General features: G+C 40.2%; 1 protein-coding gene across 1 annotated transcript; it reads left to right on the top strand.

Annotated features, from left to right (window-relative positions):
• The first annotated feature begins 568 nt into the window (after positions 1 to 568).
• Ifrd1 (interferon related developmental regulator 1) lies at positions 569 to 19,647 on the top strand. Its single transcript, XM_021179179.2, has 12 exons — positions 569 to 931; positions 6,231 to 6,335; positions 6,470 to 6,554; positions 7,412 to 7,536; positions 8,750 to 8,907; positions 9,615 to 9,665; positions 9,757 to 9,935; positions 10,462 to 10,570; positions 15,728 to 15,862; positions 18,383 to 18,511; positions 18,793 to 18,888; positions 19,325 to 19,647. Exons 1-12 carry the CDS (start codon positions 844 to 846, stop codon positions 19,412 to 19,414), a joined length of 1,350 nt encoding a protein of 449 aa, XP_021034838.1. The 5' UTR covers positions 569 to 843; the 3' UTR covers positions 19,415 to 19,647.
• The last annotated feature ends 285 nt before the right edge of the window (positions 19,648 to 19,932 follow it).

Below are 19,932 nucleotides of genomic sequence, written 5' to 3'. Positions count from 1 at the left end.
TGGAATCAAGGCCACATCTTTGTAAGAAAATCTGAGACTGAATCATCAGTCTCGTTATTTGAGATATTAGTCTAGAATATGAGATCCACGAACAATACAAGTTGAAGTAGCTGAAAGCACACTTTTTTTAGACGGTGGGGAGCCCACGTCCCTGAACCCACAGGAGTGTATGGTTGTGCTTGGACAGGGGCCTCATATTAGCAGGGGAAAGGTTGTTACACGTGATCTTACAAGCTGACGTTCATCAAGCTGACGTTCATCAAGCTGCATAACTGCCGCATGGCTCATCGCGGTGACTACCCGGGTGAATTCCAGGGCGGACGCCTCGTTGGGACGAGGTCACGACGCAATCGGACTGGGAGGAGCCCGGAGAAGGCCGCGCCCTCTCGCTAACTACATCTCCCAAAGCTCCACGCGGCCCTAAGGCATGGCAGCCCAGGCACCGAGCGCAGACTGAGGCTCTGGGAATGGGAGTCCGAATGCAGGCACCGCCCCAGTGGACGCCGCGGTGGGGAGATCTGCAGCGATTGGCCAGCGAGCGATGGAGGCCCGCCCACGCATGGTGACGACAAGCCACCGTCTGGCTACTTAAGGCGTCGTGGTCTGGCCACCCCGCCTTCGCTCCCGCGCTAGAGAGAAACATGTATCGTTTCCGCTCGCAGCTCTTCACGGGGATTTCTGCTGCTGCTGCTGCCGCTTCTCACCCGCGCCGCTCCTCGCCTCTCTTGTTAGCCCGAGACTCGCCTCTCAGCCGCCCGCCGCACAGACGCACGAGTAGACAGTGCAGCTCCATCGGCTGATCCTCGCTGAGCTCCAAGTGTAGGCGGCACCGGGCGGCCCACGATGCCGAAGAACAAGAAGCGGAACGCTCCCCACCGCGGTGGCGGGGGTGGCGGCGGCTCCGGGGCAGCGACGTCGGCGGCCACGGCAGGTGAGGGGTGTCCCCACGCCCGGGAGCCGGCTGGCCGGCCGAACGGGAGACTCCGGCCTGGGGCGCGGTGGGACTTGTAGTTCGGTCTTCGCTTCGGACGCCCAAGTCTGCATAGCGCGTGGTACGGCTGAACTGCAGTTCCCATCATGCCCTGGGACTCGCGCTTCTTGAGCTGGCACGCGGGAGCAGTGCTGGAGCTCCGGCCCTGGGGGCGGGGAGAAGTGGGACCTTGGGCTGGAGGGAGAGTCAGAATAAGGGTGACCAGGACTTGGCGTTCTTCCTAGACGTCGCTGCCTGCTGTCCGGTTCTTTATCGAGCTAGAGATGGGGCGGAGCGCTGGTGGCTTGCCGCTGTTGCGCGCTGCCTGTGGCTCTCCCTCCAACATGGAGTTCTCGGGAGTGTCAAACGTCCAGCGGGCTTGGACCGGCTTTTGCGTCACGAGGCCTGAGCTTTGCGTGATGGGGCCAGGGTGACGCAGAGGCACGAGTGGCTTCCATCCCGCTGCTTTCCTGCGCGTCTCGCAGGTCCTCTAAGGCCGGGTGGAGGCGTCGGAAGCCATGGCCACCGCCCCACCCTTAGCGTGGCTTCCACTCCTAACCCGGAGCCTGCAGAAACCGGGAGCCCCCGCAGCCCTTGTGCTGCCAGCCTAGGCGACCGCGTTCTCCTTTGTGCTGCATTCTATAGGTTCCATGCAGTGATAGAGGGGTGAGAAGCCGAGGTTGCAATTGGCTGGAAAGTTAGGGATAAGTTGTTTTTTTTTCCCCTTCCATGCTAAGACTAAGCTTTTTCTGGATGGTTAATTGCTGAACTGAATGTACGATTCTCTTAACATATGGCTAAGAAAAAAAAAATGATTGCAACCGAAGGTCCCTTCTACAAGACTGCACACAAGACATAAGTCGAGTAGTATTGAAATGGGTAGTCATCTCACTAAGTAATTGTTATGATTTATGGAGTTGAATATTGGAATGCCCCCAGTCGTTCCACACCAAGATAATAGCCATGAGGTATTTGTTGACCTAGCTGCTACTCTTTGATCATTCGAATGATATTAGAAAAGTGAATGACCAGTTTTCATGTTAAATATTGGAGACTGGCAATGCAAAAGTTTTTCTCCAGGGTCTGGAGAGCTGAAAGCTCTTGATCATGCATTAGGTGATAACTGGCTGGGTATGAACTATTATAAATAGAAATGTATCTTTAGATATTTTTTCCCTTTCTCCTGAATGCGTGGTGAAATTCACTGTGAAGTTATGAAATACTGTTCATGTAACCTAGTTGTGGTTGAATCAAGGCCCCTGCTACTTCTGTTTAAGCTTTCCCTCCTGAATAAATACCGGAGTTCTTTCATAAAGTCTTACTAGTCTTATTAAAGTTTTCCTTTTAAAAAGATGAAATGAAAATAATGGAGAAACACTGACAATTTGGAAACAGATGTTAACAGAGGTCTCCGCCTCACAGACACCCTTCCTTTCTGTAGTTTCCTGACAAGTATTATTCTTTTCTTAGGACAGACACATTTTGCCTCAAGGTGTATTTGACCTGCCATCAGACTGCATCAGTGCTATCTTTTAAATTCTTTTTCATAGAAAAGATACATGTTTAAACACTGCATTTTAGCATATGTAATGTAAACACTTTAAGCATCTATAAAAGGAAAGTAATTGATTTGGTTGTTGAAACTGCAAGCTTTGATATTGTTACCATAAAAGCTACCTCTAGCAAGTGAGACTGGATGAGAATGCTTTTCTGTAATTTTCTACTTTAGCCACGTGTGTTTTACTTCCTAAATAGTTGAGTCCGAAAGGAAATTAGCAAAAGTTTTACTTAGAAACCACTTTTTCTATTGAAGTTTGGATGACAGGGAGAATAAATCTGATTTAAGTGACTCTCTACAGCCTTCAGTTTGTTGCTTAGGGTCTTGGATTTTTATTTATATTCTTTGTAAGTAATTGGAGAGTTGTAGGAAACCAAGGAAATTGATCTCATGCGTGGATAAGTTTACACAGCAGTGTTCTGACCTGAGGAGTGGATTTTCATGTTTTGTGTTTTCTTTTTTGTTTTTCTCATTTTTATTATGACAGTCTCAATCTGTAGCCTGCTCTGGAATTCACTGTAGCATCAGCTGTTCTCAAACAAAGGCAGCTTCTTGTCTTAGACTTCTGATTGCTGGAATAGCAGATGTAAAGCCATAGATTTAGCATGAAAGACAGGGTTTTTAAGGAAAAAAGTTTGTATAGTAAGCCTCTGAGAAATAAGGAGGACTTCACATATGTAGAGTGCCTGCTCGTTATTAAGTCAGGATTACAAGGTAAGCTTGACCTAGATGTTAGACATTCTTACAAGATGAATTTCCTTGCTTTAAAAGTGCTTTTACTTATTTGTGCGTGAATGTGAACACACCAAGACACGGATAGGGAAGTCAGAACACATTTTCTGTGTGGATCCCAGGGCTTGATGAACTCAGGCGGACAGGCTTGGCAGCAAGCACCTTTTCCGCTGAGGCGTCCTGCCAGTCATTCCTTGCCCTTTCAAACCCCTTCCTGGAATCATGAAGAAACCAAACCAGTTAGTTAAGAGACAGAAGCTTAAAGTTGTGTACAAATAATCTTCAAAACAGGCCACATATGAACAGTTTTAAAATTACATTGGCTAGTATGTAAATATGGTAAGATTCTTCAGAATATACTCAGCTGTTAGCATAATTTGTCATGAGGAAAGATCCAGAAATAGGCTGGTGTTTATTTTTTCCTAGCACAGTGATTAAGAAATGTTGGCATTGGTGCCTCACTTATTCTCTGTGCTTTCCTACTTTAATCCAAGTTACTTTGGTATCAGGCAAGCAGATTTCAAGGTCACTTAAAGTTTTGCCAACTTCTCTGCATAGAGTTGTTTTTTTTTTTTTTGTAGTTGTTGTTGTTGTTGTTTTAGCAACTTATTTAAAGCCTAACTCTAACAGGCTTGATTTTAGAGGATTTAATAAAATAAAATTAACACCCATTAATCCTAGGATTTGAGAGGCTGGAGTGGCAGGAAGATTGGCAGGAGTTGAAGGTTAATCTGGGTTATATAGTGAGATTGGCTTGCAGAGCCCGACTGTTGCCCCAAACTGGAATAAGTAAATAAAAGTAAGGTAATAATGACAATAAAAATACAGGAACTTAATTTTTTTGAGGAATTTGATTTTTATTCATACCTAAAGTTTAAGTATTAATCATGATGATGTGTGTACAGAAGTGTTAATAATTATACATTAAAATATTTCTGGAGAAATTGAAGTTCTAAAAATATGCATTCAAATATAATGCTCATTAATCTATATTTTTTTATAATTTTTCATGATGAAATTAATATACTTATGGGCTTTTGATACTTAACCTTTTCGCCCAGTCTTTGGTGGGAATTGGTTGGCAGCGATTGTCTGCATCTATACACTGTTACATCAGTATATTATACATAGTAAGATGACTGTATAATGCTACTTAATGACATCTTTATGTACTAGTAGAACACTCCTACATTGTAGTATAGGACACATTATTTTCTATACTCCTGTATGATGTGATTGTGTTTGATATGCTTAGTATTGAAATTTATTTCTGTAAAATTGCACATAGATTGTGCATAAAAGGTAGTAGGTGAAACCTTTGTATAATAGGTGCCAAAGGAAGAGGTTAGGTACATTGGTGGGTAAATGAGATTGACTTCTGTTGTGTAGTTCATGTTCATTTTTCTGTATTCTGTCCAGGTGGTAATCCTAGCATCTCCTGCAGAATGTACTCTATAATATTAAAGTTACTAGTTATTATAAGGAATTGATATTTGATGTATGTAGTCTTTGATTTTTACTAATGCAAGGAAATTGAATGCAGGTAAATCAGGCTGCCCAGGTCACTTTATGGTCAGAATATGAGACTCATTTTAGCTCAGGACTCAAAGTAATTCACTACTTCATAATTTTTAAGTTAATGTGTAATCCCTCAATTATGAATTTATTCTGAAAATATGCTAGTTAAATTATTTTTGGTAATAGCATTGGTATTTTTAAACTCTAGGATATGGTTGGAATCTTCACAGAGTCTCACTGTGTAAACCTGGCTGGCCTGGAACCACCCCTATGTAGCCAGCCTCAAACTCAAGAGACCTTTGCCTTTTTTGTCTTCCAAGTACTGGGATTAAAGGTTTATACAGCCACAGCCTGAGTTCCTTTTTTTTAAAAGGGTAATTTTTTTTTTAACTGGCAGATGGCTAAACAGCTTTTGCAGATAGGAGTTCCTGGAGCCCATGTATAGTCAGGATGGTATAAAAATCTATAATCCTAGTGTTCCTACAGAGAGTTTGAGATAGGGGAATTCCAGAATTTTGCAGTTTACCATACAGTATTTTTTTTTTCTCTTTTCTTTTTGGTTTTTTGAGACAGGGTTTCTCTGTGTAGCCCTGCCTGTCCTGGAACTCACTCTGTAGACCAAGCTGGCCTTGAACTCAGAGATCCTCCTGCCTCTGCCTCCCAAGTGCTAGGATTAAAGGCATGTGCCACCACTGCCCGGCTAACACACACTTTTAAATATTAAAACTGACACTGTCTCAAACATGGTGGAATTCAAGGAGGGACCCACAGCTCACACACATGTTCATCCTGGTGAACCGAGCACTAAGGAGCTTGACATGTGGCGATTGCAGTGAATTTAAGGCCAACCTTGTCTTCATAATGAATTCCATGCCAGCTCAGGTAACATATCAGATATAGAACTTCTGCTATTCTTTTGTTACCTTAAAACCTGCCCCTTTTGAACTTGGCACTTGCCTTTAAAATAAGACTCCTGAACAAGAGGCTATTTACTTACTGGTTACTGCTTACTAAAGCTAGTTCTCACTGTTGATGATTGGTACGTTTCTGCAGTTGCTTCATACTGTAAATAGTTGACCTTCTGTAGTACAGACTTGATGAATCAACTTATTTTAGGAATGTTACATATCTTCTTTTGCAATTTAATTGTCTCTTTACAAAAAGTTTGACCTTATTACAAGATCACTTTTAAGTAAGATCATTTCCAAGTTAAGAATTTGCTAGCCGGGCGTGGTGGCAGACACCTTTAATCCCAGCACTGGGGAGGCAGAGGCAGGCGGATTTCTGAGTTCGAGGCCAGCCTGGTCTACAAAGTGAGTTCCAGGACAGCCAGGGCTATACAGAGAAACCCTGTCTCAAAAAACCAAAAAAAAAAAAAAAAAAAAAAAAAAAAGGGAATTTGCTATATATATATATATCAAAGAGAACTCATCTCTTTCCTTTTCCTAATAGGTGGCCCGCATCGGACTGTTCAACCTTTCAGTGATGAAGATGCATCCATTGAAACAATGAGCCACTGCAGCGGCTATAGCGATCCTTCCAGTTTTGCGGAGGACGGTAGGAGTTTTAAATGTATACCTGTGGCTTGCCGTACAAAGATGACGTGGGGATTCTTGTATGTGAGCTATAGTGTTCCTTTTCCCAATCTACATTTTCCCTGCTTTGTTACAGTATTGGTTTCTGTTCTGTAGGACCAGAAGTTCTTGATGAGGAAGGAACTCAAGAAGACTTAGAGTACAAGTTGAAGGGATTAATTGACCTAACCCTTGATAAGAGGTAAGAGGCGTTTTAAGCTTTCCATTCTGGGTGATTCTAACCAGTTACTTTAGTATGTACTTTTTACTTTAGTATGTACTTTGTGCATTTCTCTGGTAAAGCAGTATGTTTTTCTGAAGCTCGGATTTGTTTACTTTGTCTGATGTAATGTTGCTTTGGCCAATTAGTGTGCGTAGTAGCATGTTATCAGCATTTAAATTGGTTTGTATTATTCATTGTTATAGCATAGTAGCATATATTAACTTTTGTAGTTGAAATTTATAGTACTAAAAGTTGATCTTCAGCTTACCAGGACAAACTGCTTTAAGTTGTTTCTCCACTAAATTGGTTATGGGTATGAGAACTGTCAAAGGTAAGTTTTATTCATGGTATCTTTAGAATTGAACAGATGAAATAAGATACCCAGAAGATGTAGCATGAATATGTAGCATGTAGATGTAGATGTGTTTTATGACTTTGGTCCCAGATGGTTGAGGATCTGACAGGTGAGAGGCTCATTTGAGCTCAGGAAGTTGAGACTGGTTGGACGGAATAATAAGTGCTGGTTTAAAGGGGTAGGGTGGTCTGAAGCCGAATTTACTTAAGATACGTACTACATAGCATGTCTTACACATAATGTTTTATACATTGAAAGTACAAAATACTACACAGTCATTTAGAGTTGTGGCTACCAATAAAGAGAAGTGCTCTGATAGAAAACACTGCAAAAGCACCTCTTATTTTGAGATCATATAAGTGTATTATTGAAAGATAGATGCTTGGAGCTTGTTTACAGACACGGAGATCACATGTCTTTAGAAGTCATTAGTTATAGCAGTCTTCTAACTAGTTCTTCCTTTTTAATTTGTTTTCAATAGTGCGAAGACAAGACAGGCAGCTCTTGAAGGTCTTAAAAATGCACTGTCTTCAAAAGTGCTGTATGAGTTTGTTCTCGAGAGAAGAATGACTTTAACTGATAGCATTGAGCGCTGTCTGAAAAAAGGTAATGCCATAGTCCTTGACAGACCTGTGCAGAACCAACAAGGAATTGGCTCTCTTCTTACAGTAACTTTTGCTAATAAACAGATCTTAAGGAGGGTAGAGTGACATTTTTTGTTAACTCAGAAGAGGTTCTTGCCATTCTCAGGTTACATAGGGAAGGGAGGAGCGCATCATATAGCAACTGAAAGTAGGGTTTTTGCAAGACATCTTTGTTTTTCTAAACATGGGAAAGCATTATAAGAATCCAGCCCAATTTTCCCTTGCATGTAAAACAACAGTTATATTCTAAAATAACATCATATTTAGAATATCTCTGGCATATTTGAGTTTTATAGCTGTGTAGTAGAAGTTCTGGAATTCCTATTGTAAAAGGTGACATTTCTAAGAATAAAGAGAAAGGGTTGCTTGCTTTACGAGCTTGAGAACTTGAGGCCATCTTCAGAATCCTCGTAAAGCAAAACAGGCTCCAGGGCAGTGAGAGACGTCATCTCAGCAAACCAGGCTAAGTAGGTGTACTGGTTGCTGAGACAATTTAATGACCCAGATTTGTTCCTGGCACCCACAACACAGTAGATGCAGTGGCTCAGATCTCTACCTTGAGCATTGCTATGAACAGGAAGACAGGTTGGAAGTTTATGTGAGCAATTCAGTAACAGGAATGAGACACCAGGCCTCATAGTGAGATCACCCCATCTCAAAAAAAATTTTTTTTAATTTCAGTATTTGCTCAAACCTTCTACTGTGTGTGTCTTTGAAAAATGATCTAAATTTATCTTTATGTAGAAAGATCTTTTACTTTAATCATTTATTTTGTTAAAATAATCAGAAGAGGGACTCTGCATATGCCCTTAGGTAAGTCATGCTTAGGGTTACTGTAGCAGCCCTGTTAGTGTGAGTTCCTTAAGGAATTAGAAGGCAGAGCTTGACAGGAACCATTTGCCTTTGCAGTCAATAAAATAATCCCTCAAGATGGATACTAGACTCTGTCTACAGATGAGCAAATCTATTTGGAACATTGGAGAAATTAAGCTATGTGTGTTTATCTGTGGTTTGACTGAGGTTTATCTGTTTTTAGCATTTGAGCATTTTAAGCCTGGAATACAGTATGGGTTTCAGAAATAAAGATGCTTCCTTATAAACTACTACCTTGGAAACTCACTCACTTGATACTGAAAATAAAATCTGCCTTGCTTGCTTCTCCGCTGCTTTTCCAGGAAAGAGTGACGAGCAGCGTGCGGCTGCAGCAGTAGCATCTGTTCTTTGTATTCAGCTGGGCCCTGGATTTGAGAGTGAAGAGATTTTAAAGACTCTTGGACCAATCCTAAAAAAAATAATTTGTGATGGAGCAGCTAGTATCCAGGCTAGGCAGACTGTAAGTATGAGATTAAAATTTACAGGTCTGTTCAGACTCAACACCCAAGCCATAAGTAGTAGGATCTTACTAGTACTTTACTCTCCTGTCTTAAAACAGTGAGCAGTTTAAGACAAATTCTCTTTTGTGCTCTAAAGTCTTCCATTTGAATACATTGTTTACTTTTGGGATTAAAGACCATACCCAGGTACTAGATAATTGGTTGTTAAGGTAGGTTGGAGCTTAAATGCCACTGGTGTTTGTTGGGTTAAGTCCTCGTGAAAAGCTACATTTGGATAAATGTCAGACATTTGAGGTAGCCTGTGAAGTGTTGTTAATCTGTCTTAGGGTTTGAGCATGCTTTCAGATCTCTGACTGTGTGATACTTGAGGGAGTTTGAGAATCACTTGAACTTTACTAGATTTCTTTCTGCTTTGTGCTTCATGGAAGCTGATCTGTGCAATATTCCTTCTAGTTTCATGAGTTAGCAAAAGAGGAAGACGCAAGAGAAACAATCCCTGTTGTAAAGTTGTCTTGATATTTGATATCAGCGCTCGGTCTAAAATCTCCTTGTCGGACATTCCTCTGCTTCCTGTTCCGCCTTTCCCATCTCCTTACACTATGTGTGGGAATTAGGGAGGGAAGTCGTTGAGAAAGGTTTCACGTTGAATTTTAAAAGCAAATGTATAACAAGAATCTAATGGTCATTAATATCTTTTATTTTGTAGTGTGCAACTTGCTTTGGTGTTTGCTGTTTTATTGCCACAGATGACATCACTGTAAGCAGAATAATTTTTAATTCCAGTTAGTGCTTTTATTTTATTTAATTGAAGATAGTCCTGGTCTTACTGCATATTATTTCTCTTTCAGGAGCTGTATTCAACTCTGGAATGCTTAGAAAATATCTTCACCAAGTCCTATCTTAAAGAGAAAGACACTAATGTTACTTGCAGCACTCCTAATACAGTGCTTCACATCAGCTCGCTTCTCGCGTGGACATTATTACTGACCATATGCCCAATCAATGAGGTGAAGAAAAAGCTGGAGCTGTATGTATTTTTATTTTCTATATATACATTTCTTTAATTATTTTATGTATATGGGTGTCTGCATGTATGTCTGTGCACCATATGAGTGCATTCTCCCTGGAGGCCAGAAGAGGGTTTTGGATTCCCTAGTACTAGAGATGGTTGAATATCACCATGAAGGTGCATGGAATTTTACTGGGTCCTCTGGAAGAGCAGCCAGTGCTATTACCTTTCTTCAACCTACTTTCATTTTTATTTATGTGTGTGTGCTTGCATGTGTGTATGTGTACCACCTGAGTGCTGGTGCCCATAGAGGCCAGCAGAGGTTATCAGATCCCCTGGTACTGGAGTTAAAAGCAGTTGTGAGTTGCCTGATGTGTGTGTTAGCACCCAAATTTGAGTCTTCTGCAAGAACAGAAGCAAGTGCTATTAAGCCACTGAGCCAATTTTCTAAACCCTTTAGTTTCATTTAAAAAAAAAACAAAAAAACAAAAACCATTTAGTTAACATAACTGGTTGTACTCATAAAGTAATGACTATTTTCTAGGCATTTCCATAAACTTCCAAGCCTCCTTTCTTGTGATGATGTAAACATGAGAATTGCTGCTGGCGAATCTTTGGCACTTCTGTTTGAATTGGCCAGAGGAATGGAGAGTGTGAGTATCTAATTGGCAGAAGGAGACACACGAGGACCATTTTTCCTTTGTATTGTCACTGTCAAAATTAGGAATTGGATAATAAATACATTTATTGGCTGGTCACCTGAGAACTTGTGATTGGTTTTGAGAGTATAATCTGGTGTAGGATTGGTAGAAACATTCTTGCTGTCTGTAGAACTGAAGTTAAGGGAATGTTGTTCTACTCACAAATACTTGACTTTAGGCATGTGGTGTTTTATAATCTAAGACAAAGAGATGAACCACCAGTCAGCATAGGTTTGGGGTGAGAGAAAGTTCTGTTGTTGTTCTTTAGCATTGCTTTTGATAGTGCTCTGGATTCTGTTTGCCTAACCACTGTCTATATGCAGGTGTTAATTACTGTGGCTGGGCCTCTTAGGGTATTTAAATGAGAAATATCTGACCCGCTGTCCTAATTGACCCTGATACTGGTACTACATTAAGTTTGAACTGGAAGTCCTCTGTTCTAGGATTTTATCTTGGCATACTGGATATTTGTTTACCCTGTTCATAATTTTTATTGCTACTAGAAAGGTCAGTTTATTCCTAGATACTAATTCATTCAATGTGCTGGCATTTCAAATTGAGAAACAGGCTGGAGGGATGGCTGAGGTCAAGAGCACTTACTCTTTCAGAGGGTCTGAGTTTCATTCCTAGTACCTATCTACTACCTGCCATCTGTAACTCCAGTCTTAGGGGATCCATGGCTTCTGGCATCTGAGGACACCAGGCACAGATATGGTGGAAAGAGACACATGGAGGCAAACACTCATACACATAAAATACAAGTAAAGGACAAAGGTTTCTGTCACTCCTTATTGTCATAGTAGCAAATGGGAAAAAAGTCATAGGGAAACCCAAATATGTGGGAAATTATTAACTAAATAGGAGACGTTATTTCCAACCTTGGGTTACTTAATAAGTGCTTTTAAAGTATTTATTTTTGAGATTATAATATAATTACATTTATCTTTATTTTTCCCTCCCAATCCTCGAATACACCCCTTCTTGTTCTTCAAATTCATGGCCTTGAGCCAATCCTAATAGCATATAACTTTAATCCCAGCACTATGGAGAGGCAGGTAGATCTATAGATGAGTGAGTAAGTTCCTCGACATATTCAGGCTAAATTTGCCTCAAAAATACAAGTATATTTATATCATGGCCTCCTTTTTTCACTGTTATTGAATGCATACATGTATATTTATATTCCATAGATACTCTTAATCCAGTATATATGATGTTTCTGGTACATATGTGTCAGAGTAGACTGTTGGGGAGGGCCATTTCTCCTGCTTTTCTCAGTTGCCTCTAGTTCTTTGTGTAAGCATGAGGCCTCCTGGGCGGTCCATCCTCTTTGAGTTTTAACCTAAGGAGAAAGGCGGTATTTGCAGGATGAAGCTGTGGTTAGTCGTAAGTTTTAGAACAGCGAATGTTGTAGACTGTACCAAATCTCAAATGGTTAGGCTTTAATACTCAGCCTGTGTGAAGGGGTGGTAGCCCCCTCCCCTTCATTAGGAAGGTAGCAGCTAAGAATGAAGGTAAATTAAAACTGTGAGCAGCTAAGGAATCAGTTTATTCGATTTAATAATTGGACTCAAATTTAACAATCAATTCACTTTACTGAGTTAATTGATGACTCTTAACTAGATATGGAAACTAGATGTCTCAGGTTTAATCTTGCATTTCTCTACTGGCTAGAAAGGGAAAGCATTTTAAAGGTGAAGTAATAGTGTAGTTTTAGTTTAAATTACATTTTAAGTTTTACTACCCAAATACTTTTTGTTCTCTGACTTAATAAAATGTATAGGCTAGCCAGGGTAACACATCTGGATATGTTTAGTGTGTGATGCAAGTAGTTACCACTAAACAGCAATCAGTTGGGTTAGAAATAGAACCTTTTTTTTTTTTTAATAAGCTTTTACATGTGGGCAGTTATAGTGTTTAAAGTTAATTAAATCAAGGTTATAGGTACAGCTTTGTGGTAGAGCACTTGCTAAGTGTAACCAAGGTCCTACTACTGCAAAAAATTTAGTTAAAACAGTTGTCTTTTTGGTTTTGTTTTGTTTGTTTATTTTTTGATTTTTCGAGACAGGGTTTCTCTGTATAGCCCTGGCTGTCCTGGAACTCACTTTGTAGACCAGGCTGACCTCGAACTCAGAAATCCACCTGCCTCTGCCTCCCGAGTGCTGGGATTAAAGGCGCGCGCCACCACGCCCTGCTAAACAGGTTGATTTTTAAGTAACTATATAAAACCATATATATATAATAAATCAATATATATAATTATTATACTAATAAAACCTTTTTAAGAATCAGAAAAAAACAGGTTGATTAATTACATAGGCAGAATTAAAATAATTCTTATAGCAAATAAGTATTTAATTACTCAGAACTTTTTGCTAACATAATTGTTCTGTGGGACTGTTAGCCTGGTTATTACAGTGTGGTGAATCTTTCTTGAACCTTGGAGACAGGAATAAAACTTAAAATATAATTTAAACTAAAACTACATTATTACTTCACCTTTAAGAGGCATTCCAAAAAGGGTTAAAGGAAAATGCCATTTCTAGCCAGTAGAGGAATGTAAGATTAAACCTGTTAACTGGCAGATTAGTTGGTTAGTTATTAGTGAGTATTTAAAATTGTAGAAATTATTACTCCTTTGATTACTGTACTAGCTTACTGTGTGCTTGCTGTATATCTGTATGGGAAGCAATGGCCTCTGGAGCCATGCTGCCTGGACACTTTCCTGCCTGCCACCTTTCCTAGTTGATCTTGGAGAGCTTCTATTTCTCAGTGTCCTCTTCTTTAAAGAGGAAAAATGATGGTGACTATGTCAGGTAAGTGGGAGGTAGCCTTTTATATTAGATGTTGATTGGATTGAGAGTGGCTTCTTTCCAGCAACATCTATTATAAAATAGCAGAGGCCCTGTGATGTTCTGATTCAAAACATGATAGCAGGGAAGCAGGTCAGCTTGTAGTATTCCCCAGTTCTCCCTGTTCTTTTCCATCTGATTGCACAGAGGAGATGCTACAATATATAATGAAACAGAAGGTTAAATCAGCAACAACAGCTCCTTGGGGCTAAGTCTGATAATTACAGTCTCAAAAGAGCACCTTGGCATTCTTTCTTGCCTTTGTAGATAGGAAACTGACCCAGTGTGAAATGTCTGTTCTTTGGCAAAAGTGAAGTGGGAAAGTCTTTGTGCTGAAGTAGAGCAGGATAAAACCATTTTAGAGATCATGTTTAGCTCTTGTGAATTGGGGAGGGATCAAATTGTATTTCAGTGTAAGCTTTCCAGGTGATTTTCTAGACAGGTGTTTGCCATTATACGAAAATGGGCTATAATTTTTATCTAATAGAGTTTAGTCAGCTGGCTAGGACCCAGCTTGCTGCCTTTCTTTTTCTTTTTTTTTAAATATTTATTTTATTTATATGAATATACTGTAGCTGTCTTCCAACACACCAAAAGAGGGCATCAGTTCCCATTACAGATGGTTGTGAGCCACCATGTGGTTTCTGGGAATTGAACTCAGGACTTCTGGAAGAGCAGTCAGTGCTCTTAACCACTGAGCCATCTCTTCATCCTAGCTTGCTTCATTTTTTACTGTGCTGATGTTTTCATACAGGAGTAATGCTTTCAGTGATGTTAAACTTTTTGCCCCAAGCCTATTCAGAAGTTTCTTATAATTTCATTTTGCCTTAATTCTATCCTATTTAAATTGTGTCAGACTGATGACTGACTGGTTTATATCTCCAGAGCCCATTTTTTTTGTTTGTTCAAGAGTGTACAGTTTTTATATCCTAATAAATAAAGTAGACTTTTGATACTGTTTATTGGATGCCTTTGTTGAGTGTATTGTATTTTCTTTTTTTATTTTTTATGCTTGTTTACTTTATGGAAACTTTTGTGTTAGGCATTTGCATTTCCAAGACTTAATAATAGTGTGTTGAGCTTAGTGGTTCCCCAGCTGTCCTTAGATTGAGTTTCATCATTGCATAGACTGTATTGGAATTTCTCAGCCTTGGCACTGCCGCTGTTAGGAGCTCGATAAGGCTTCTAGTACGCTGTAGGTATTTGGCTGTATCCCTTGCTAGAGTCTGCCCACTAGATGACAATATCACTTTCCCTAATGTGACAACCAAAAATGTCTCCAGACAAAGCCAGCGACCTGGGAGGTGCAGTCTTCCACAGTTGAGGATCATTGGCACTGGTTTGCAGTACTTGGATCCAATTAAGATAGTGTATTGGATCCCTCAAATTTGACTTGTCTTCACAGATTTGAAAACTTCATATATTCTTTTTAAAAAGTAAGAGAACCAAGAAAACAAATTGGTAAAATTTGAGTGGAAAATTAGCAGCCCTTGAACTCTTAGAAGTAAAATGGTATCATCTTAGGATACAATCAATTTTATTGGTATTTAAATATAAAGATATTATAACATTGGTCTGATGTAATAGTTAATTATATATTATATATAAGATACCTTACTGGTGGGTGTGGCATATAAGAGAGGCTTAGGTTGAATTGGAGCATGTTGGAAAAATTTATTAGAAGAGCTAAGGAAAATCAGAAATACCAGCATTCAAATCAAGTTGATACATTAATAAAAGATTAAAAGCAAGAATACCACATTGATTTCAAGTTTGTATCAGCTCCTCCCCCAGTAGTGATTGAAGTAGCTAGCTGTCTTTAATTAAATTATTGAATTGTGTTTCTTGCTGCATCTTACTACTTATTAGAGACAGTGGCCATAAATAGAAATCACATCATCTGAAAAAGCACTGTGATTAACTTGCACCTCTGAAATAGAAGTGGTTGTGTGTTGAGGGCCACTGTCTGAGTGATCAGGTATCCAGAACAGATGGCACGTCTGCCTTGTGGAACTTTAGAAACCCAGGTCATGTGCACAGCACAGCACAGCCTGTGCTTGATCGCTAGTTATACTCAGAAGGAGAGTGTTATTTTGTAGTTAGAATTTTTGCATAATATCTGCCTGTTTATTTGTGCACAAATCTCCATAAACAGCAAATTTGTGTTGCTTTATACAACTGGTATTTTTTTTTTTGTCAATTTCAGAAGATGTAAAAGATGAAAAATAAGTGAAATAAAATCTGTTTCCTTGGTCAGGACTTTTTTTATGAAGATATGGATTCTTTGACCCAGATGCTCCGGGCTCTGGCTACAGATGGAAATAAACACCGTGCCAAAGTGGACAAGAGAAAGCAGCGGTCTGTCTTCAGAGATGTTCTGAGGGCTGTGGAGGTAGGCCTCGTCAGTGACAGCACAGCCGGCAACTTGCTGAAATGAGAGACTCAAGCAAGCACCTGTGTTTTGTTACTTGATTTTCACTGTAGCCCAAAGCTATTTCCTCATTTAAACCCCAGAGCAGGGTCTTAACAGTATAGGGAAGAGCTGACTCCTTTGTGAAGCTGTGTCTGAGAGGCTGGGCTGGGCTGGTGAATGCTTGCATGGAGACCTCCCTGATGTCAGGCCTTTACCACCCACAACAGTACAGGGATGAAGTCCTGCAAAGCAGAAGCACTTACTATAGGGTTAGGAGGACTGAAGCCACTGTCCGGATGGAGACTGTGTCCTTAGCAGATGCGAAGCTCTGAATTTTATACCACACTGGAGACAAGAAATAGAGATCTGTCTGTGGTTGGCAGCATCTTACCTTACGTCTCACATCAGAATTCTGTGACTGAGACAAAGACACTCTGTGCTTCTTAAGGTTTGGTATAATGTTGCCTGTAAGCTTCTCTGATCTGTGGGAGGACTGGGTGCTAAAAATCCAAAATAACAAGACCTAGGCTCTTACAAAGGCCACATGGCAGTCAGAGCCTTTTGGGTTCGTCTGCTTGGTTGAGATGAGCTTTCTTTAGGATGGGTGAGGCAGTCTCTTGAAGTTGAAGACCTAACTGCTTTTGGTTGGTTGGTAAGAAGAGTTTATTTTTCTTGGGGTGGAACAGATGAGCATTCAAGACTTAATCAGCCAGGCGGTGGTGGCGCACACCTTTAATCACAGCACTTGAGAGGTAGAGGCAGGCAGATTTCTGAGTTCGAGGACAGCCAGGACTACACAGAGAAACCCTGTCTCAAAAAACCAAAAAAAAAAAAAAGACTTGATGTGTATATGAGGATTTAAGCTAGACCATGAAGCATTGGGAGAAAAGCCAGGTCAGTGGTTTGGAAGGTGAAGAAATGTGTCCCCAATATCTGTTAATAGGCATGGCTATAAGACTTAAAGAGGGGTAGAACTGGCAGCTAGAGTGGTATAAACAGCTAGTAGTTTTGTTCTGTTTTGTGTTAGCTGCTAGTGAAAGGGATCAAAAAAATGATAGTTTGAAAATATAAATGAGGGTTGGGGAGATGGCTTAGTGAGTAAAAGCATCTGCCTTGCAAGTTTGAGGACCTGCATTTGAATCGCCAAAATCTACGGTTAGCAAATATCTATAGTCCCAGTGTCCTACACTGAGATGGGACAGAGACAGTAGAATGTGGAAGCTCATGGGCCTGTTGTACACGGTGGCATACAACCAATGAGAAACCCTGATCTCAACTAGGTGGAAGATGGGGCGAGGACTGACACTGGTTGCCCTCTGGCCTCCATGTGCACACTCCATGTGTGTACTCAGTGAAACAGGAAGTGGGGAAGAGGGAGAAGAGGAAGGGAAAGATGCAGATCCCTGAGTTAGGAAGCAGAGGGGCTTAGCTATCTTTAGGAAGGAGGAAGAGATAAGGGTTTAGAAGGAGTTTACAGAAATGATTGGGGAGTAAGCTCTGAGGTCTACATGTTCCATGAAACTACAAAGGGTGAAAGAATATAGAATATATTTTTTGACTACCAGGATGTCACTTCATAGACCATGCTCTCTCTTAAACCTGTAATAACTGATAGGTGGCTTCATTTTGTAGGCCACAGAAGAGATTCAAAGAGATTGCTTGTTAAGTGACAAGCTATGTAAGCCTAGATGGAATTCATATTCCTTCCACTTCCTTCTCCTTACTGTGCTTAGAGAAAAGGAACTGGGTCGTTGTGAAATGCACATGTCTCCTCAGGTTTCGTGGATCCCTGTGGCAGTGAGCTGGATGTCCACTGGCAATGTCCATTTCTCTTGGGCTACAGCTCCCTTGCTTCTTAAGAATAGCTGTGGTGCTGTGGCAGAATCACCCTGCCTCCAAAACACATCTCTCTTCTCCCTTCTCTTCTAACATCTTACCCAGGTTGCCGTTGAACTTTGTCTTCTTGCCTCAACCTTTTGGGCATTATAGGTATACGTTGCTGCACCTGGCTTTGTTTTCTTAATAAACCTAGAACTGAGGTTTCTTGGAACTCCTGGTTGTTCTCTCCCATTTCCGTGTCTGTTAACCTACTTATCTTTACGTACTTCCTCTCGTAGAGTCCAGAGGTCCATCTGTTCACTCAGCTTGCGCCTTGTCTTGTGCCATTTCTTTTGGCAGCCTCCTCTTCTCCCATCATCCTACAGCAATAGAAACACTTGAACTTGTCTTCACATTTCTTAAGTCCTTTGAAGTTTTAGGATACTTAAAACTGTGGCTTTGTTCCCAATTTATTAGTTGTTTTAATTGTGTCTTCAAGTTTATACAGTTCCACGAGGTTCCTTCCCTCTTGCTCTGAGACAGTAGTTACTCGCTTGACCACATTTGGATAAAGAAATATCAGTTTCAAATACTGTTCCTTTATATCACTGTTTTTTAGAATAGGAATTGTGTTTGGGCCATTTTAGGACATGTGATAATTTTGGCTCCTCTGTTGTATAGGAACGGGATTTTCCAACAGAAACTGTTAAATTTGGTCCTGAGCGCATGTATATTGATAGCTGGGTCAAAAAACATACCTATGACACGTTTAAAGAGGTTCTTGGATCAGGGATGCAGTACCACTTGCAGGTGAGTGACATCCTTGCTTTAATTGAGTGGGGTGGAATTATAGGACTAGAGTGGCTTTTGAAGTTAACTTGATATCCAGGATGCATCCAGGCATTAAAAAGCAGTAAATGTCTGCTGGAATATTACTGGTGCTCTATGAAAGTGTACAGTTTTACGTTACATAGTCCTAGGATTTAAGGCACTCAGGTTCTTATTTCAGAGAGCCATATCACTTCTGTAGTCAGACTCACTGTATGCAGTGAAATAGATATTTGATACACGCCGTACTTCTTTCATTTCAGACAAATGAATTCCTTCGCAATGTATTTGAGCTTGGACCCCCTGTGATGCTTGATGCTGCAACACTTAAAACCATGAAGATTTCTCGTTTTGAAAGGGTAGGTTTTTGGTTTTTGTTTTTTAAACAAAATGTACAGCTTCTCTGGTTTCTCTTCAGGTCTTCGAGTCCTTTTGCTTCTTAGGACTAAATACATTGAAGAGGAGTTCTAGGAACTAAAGCTCTGATTCTGCCTGGTGATGGGAACATTTGCGTGTTTCTGTTGTACTGAGCAATAACTTAGTGGAGTGCCAGGCTTATTTTCTAGAAGGAGTCCATAATTTGAAGTAGTGATTGGCACCATTTTCTTGTGTTTGGTTTTTATTTAGGTAAATGTGTGTAGCGAAATGTTCATGCCCTTTATTGTAGGATGATGTGTGCCTGTTACTTCTCTAGTTCCTTAGAGAGTTTTATATTTCCCCCCTAGTTTGTTTCCTCTTGTTTATAAGAATATCTTGTCTTACTGATCCATGTATATTTTTTCTTTTCTATTTCAGCATTTATATAACTCTGCAGCTTTCAAAGCTCGAACAAAAGCTCGAAGCAAATGCCGAGATAAGAGAGCAGATGTTGGAGAATTCTTCTAGATGTCTGAATTTGATGGCTGTTTTCTAATCTCTTCCTTTATTATTATTTTTGCTACTTCTAATGTATATAAGCTTTTAGAGACGGTTTTTTATCTTGGTCAACTTAAATAATTTTTGATGTAGGGGTGGGTTGTATTTTAATTTAATGTACAGTGTTACAAATTAATGAGTTCTTTATTCTCTGTAAAAATAACTGGTAACCACAAATAAAGTGTTTGTGATGTTTGGTCGTATTCTGTGTAGTGAGCAGATGGTATTTCACAATGAGAAGGTTAACAAGTTTACACTAAAGTATTGACAACTTATGACACACACATGGCACTTGTAGTTTTGAGGAATGGGTTCGAGTGGAAGGTTGATACTTTATCAGCTCATCAAAAGGCTGCGTTCAAGCCCTTGTGTTCAGATCTTGGGAAATGATGTCAGCCTATGCCACAAAGCTGCCAGGCTTCACCCCAAAGAACCAAGAGCAGGACATGCTAGATGAAGCATTTACCTTTCACTTTGAATTTAAAGGT

Source organism: Mus caroli, chromosome 12, assembly GCF_900094665.2.
Source record: "Mus caroli chromosome 12, CAROLI_EIJ_v1.1, whole genome shotgun sequence".
NCBI lineage: Eukaryota > Metazoa > Chordata > Mammalia > Rodentia > Muridae > Mus > Mus caroli.
The sequence above is the reverse complement of the archived record's forward strand: the minus strand, read 5'-3'. Positions and strand labels throughout refer to the sequence as shown.

What these genes read in the sequence shown, in the direction of transcription:
- Ifrd1 (XM_021179179.2), top strand. Translation starts at nt 844, where the DNA reads ATGCCGAAGAACAAGAAGCGGAACGCTCCCCACCGCGGTGGCGGGGGT. An exon ending in TTCCAGTTTTGCGGAGGACG is followed by an intron (nt 6,336 to 6,469) that starts GTAGGAGTTTTA and finishes TCTGTTCTGTAG; the next exon opens with GACCAGAAGTTCTTGATGAG. An exon ending in AGATTTCTCGTTTTGAAAGG is followed by an intron (nt 18,889 to 19,324) that starts GTAGGTTTTTGG and finishes TTTCTATTTCAG; the next exon opens with CATTTATATAACTCTGCAGC.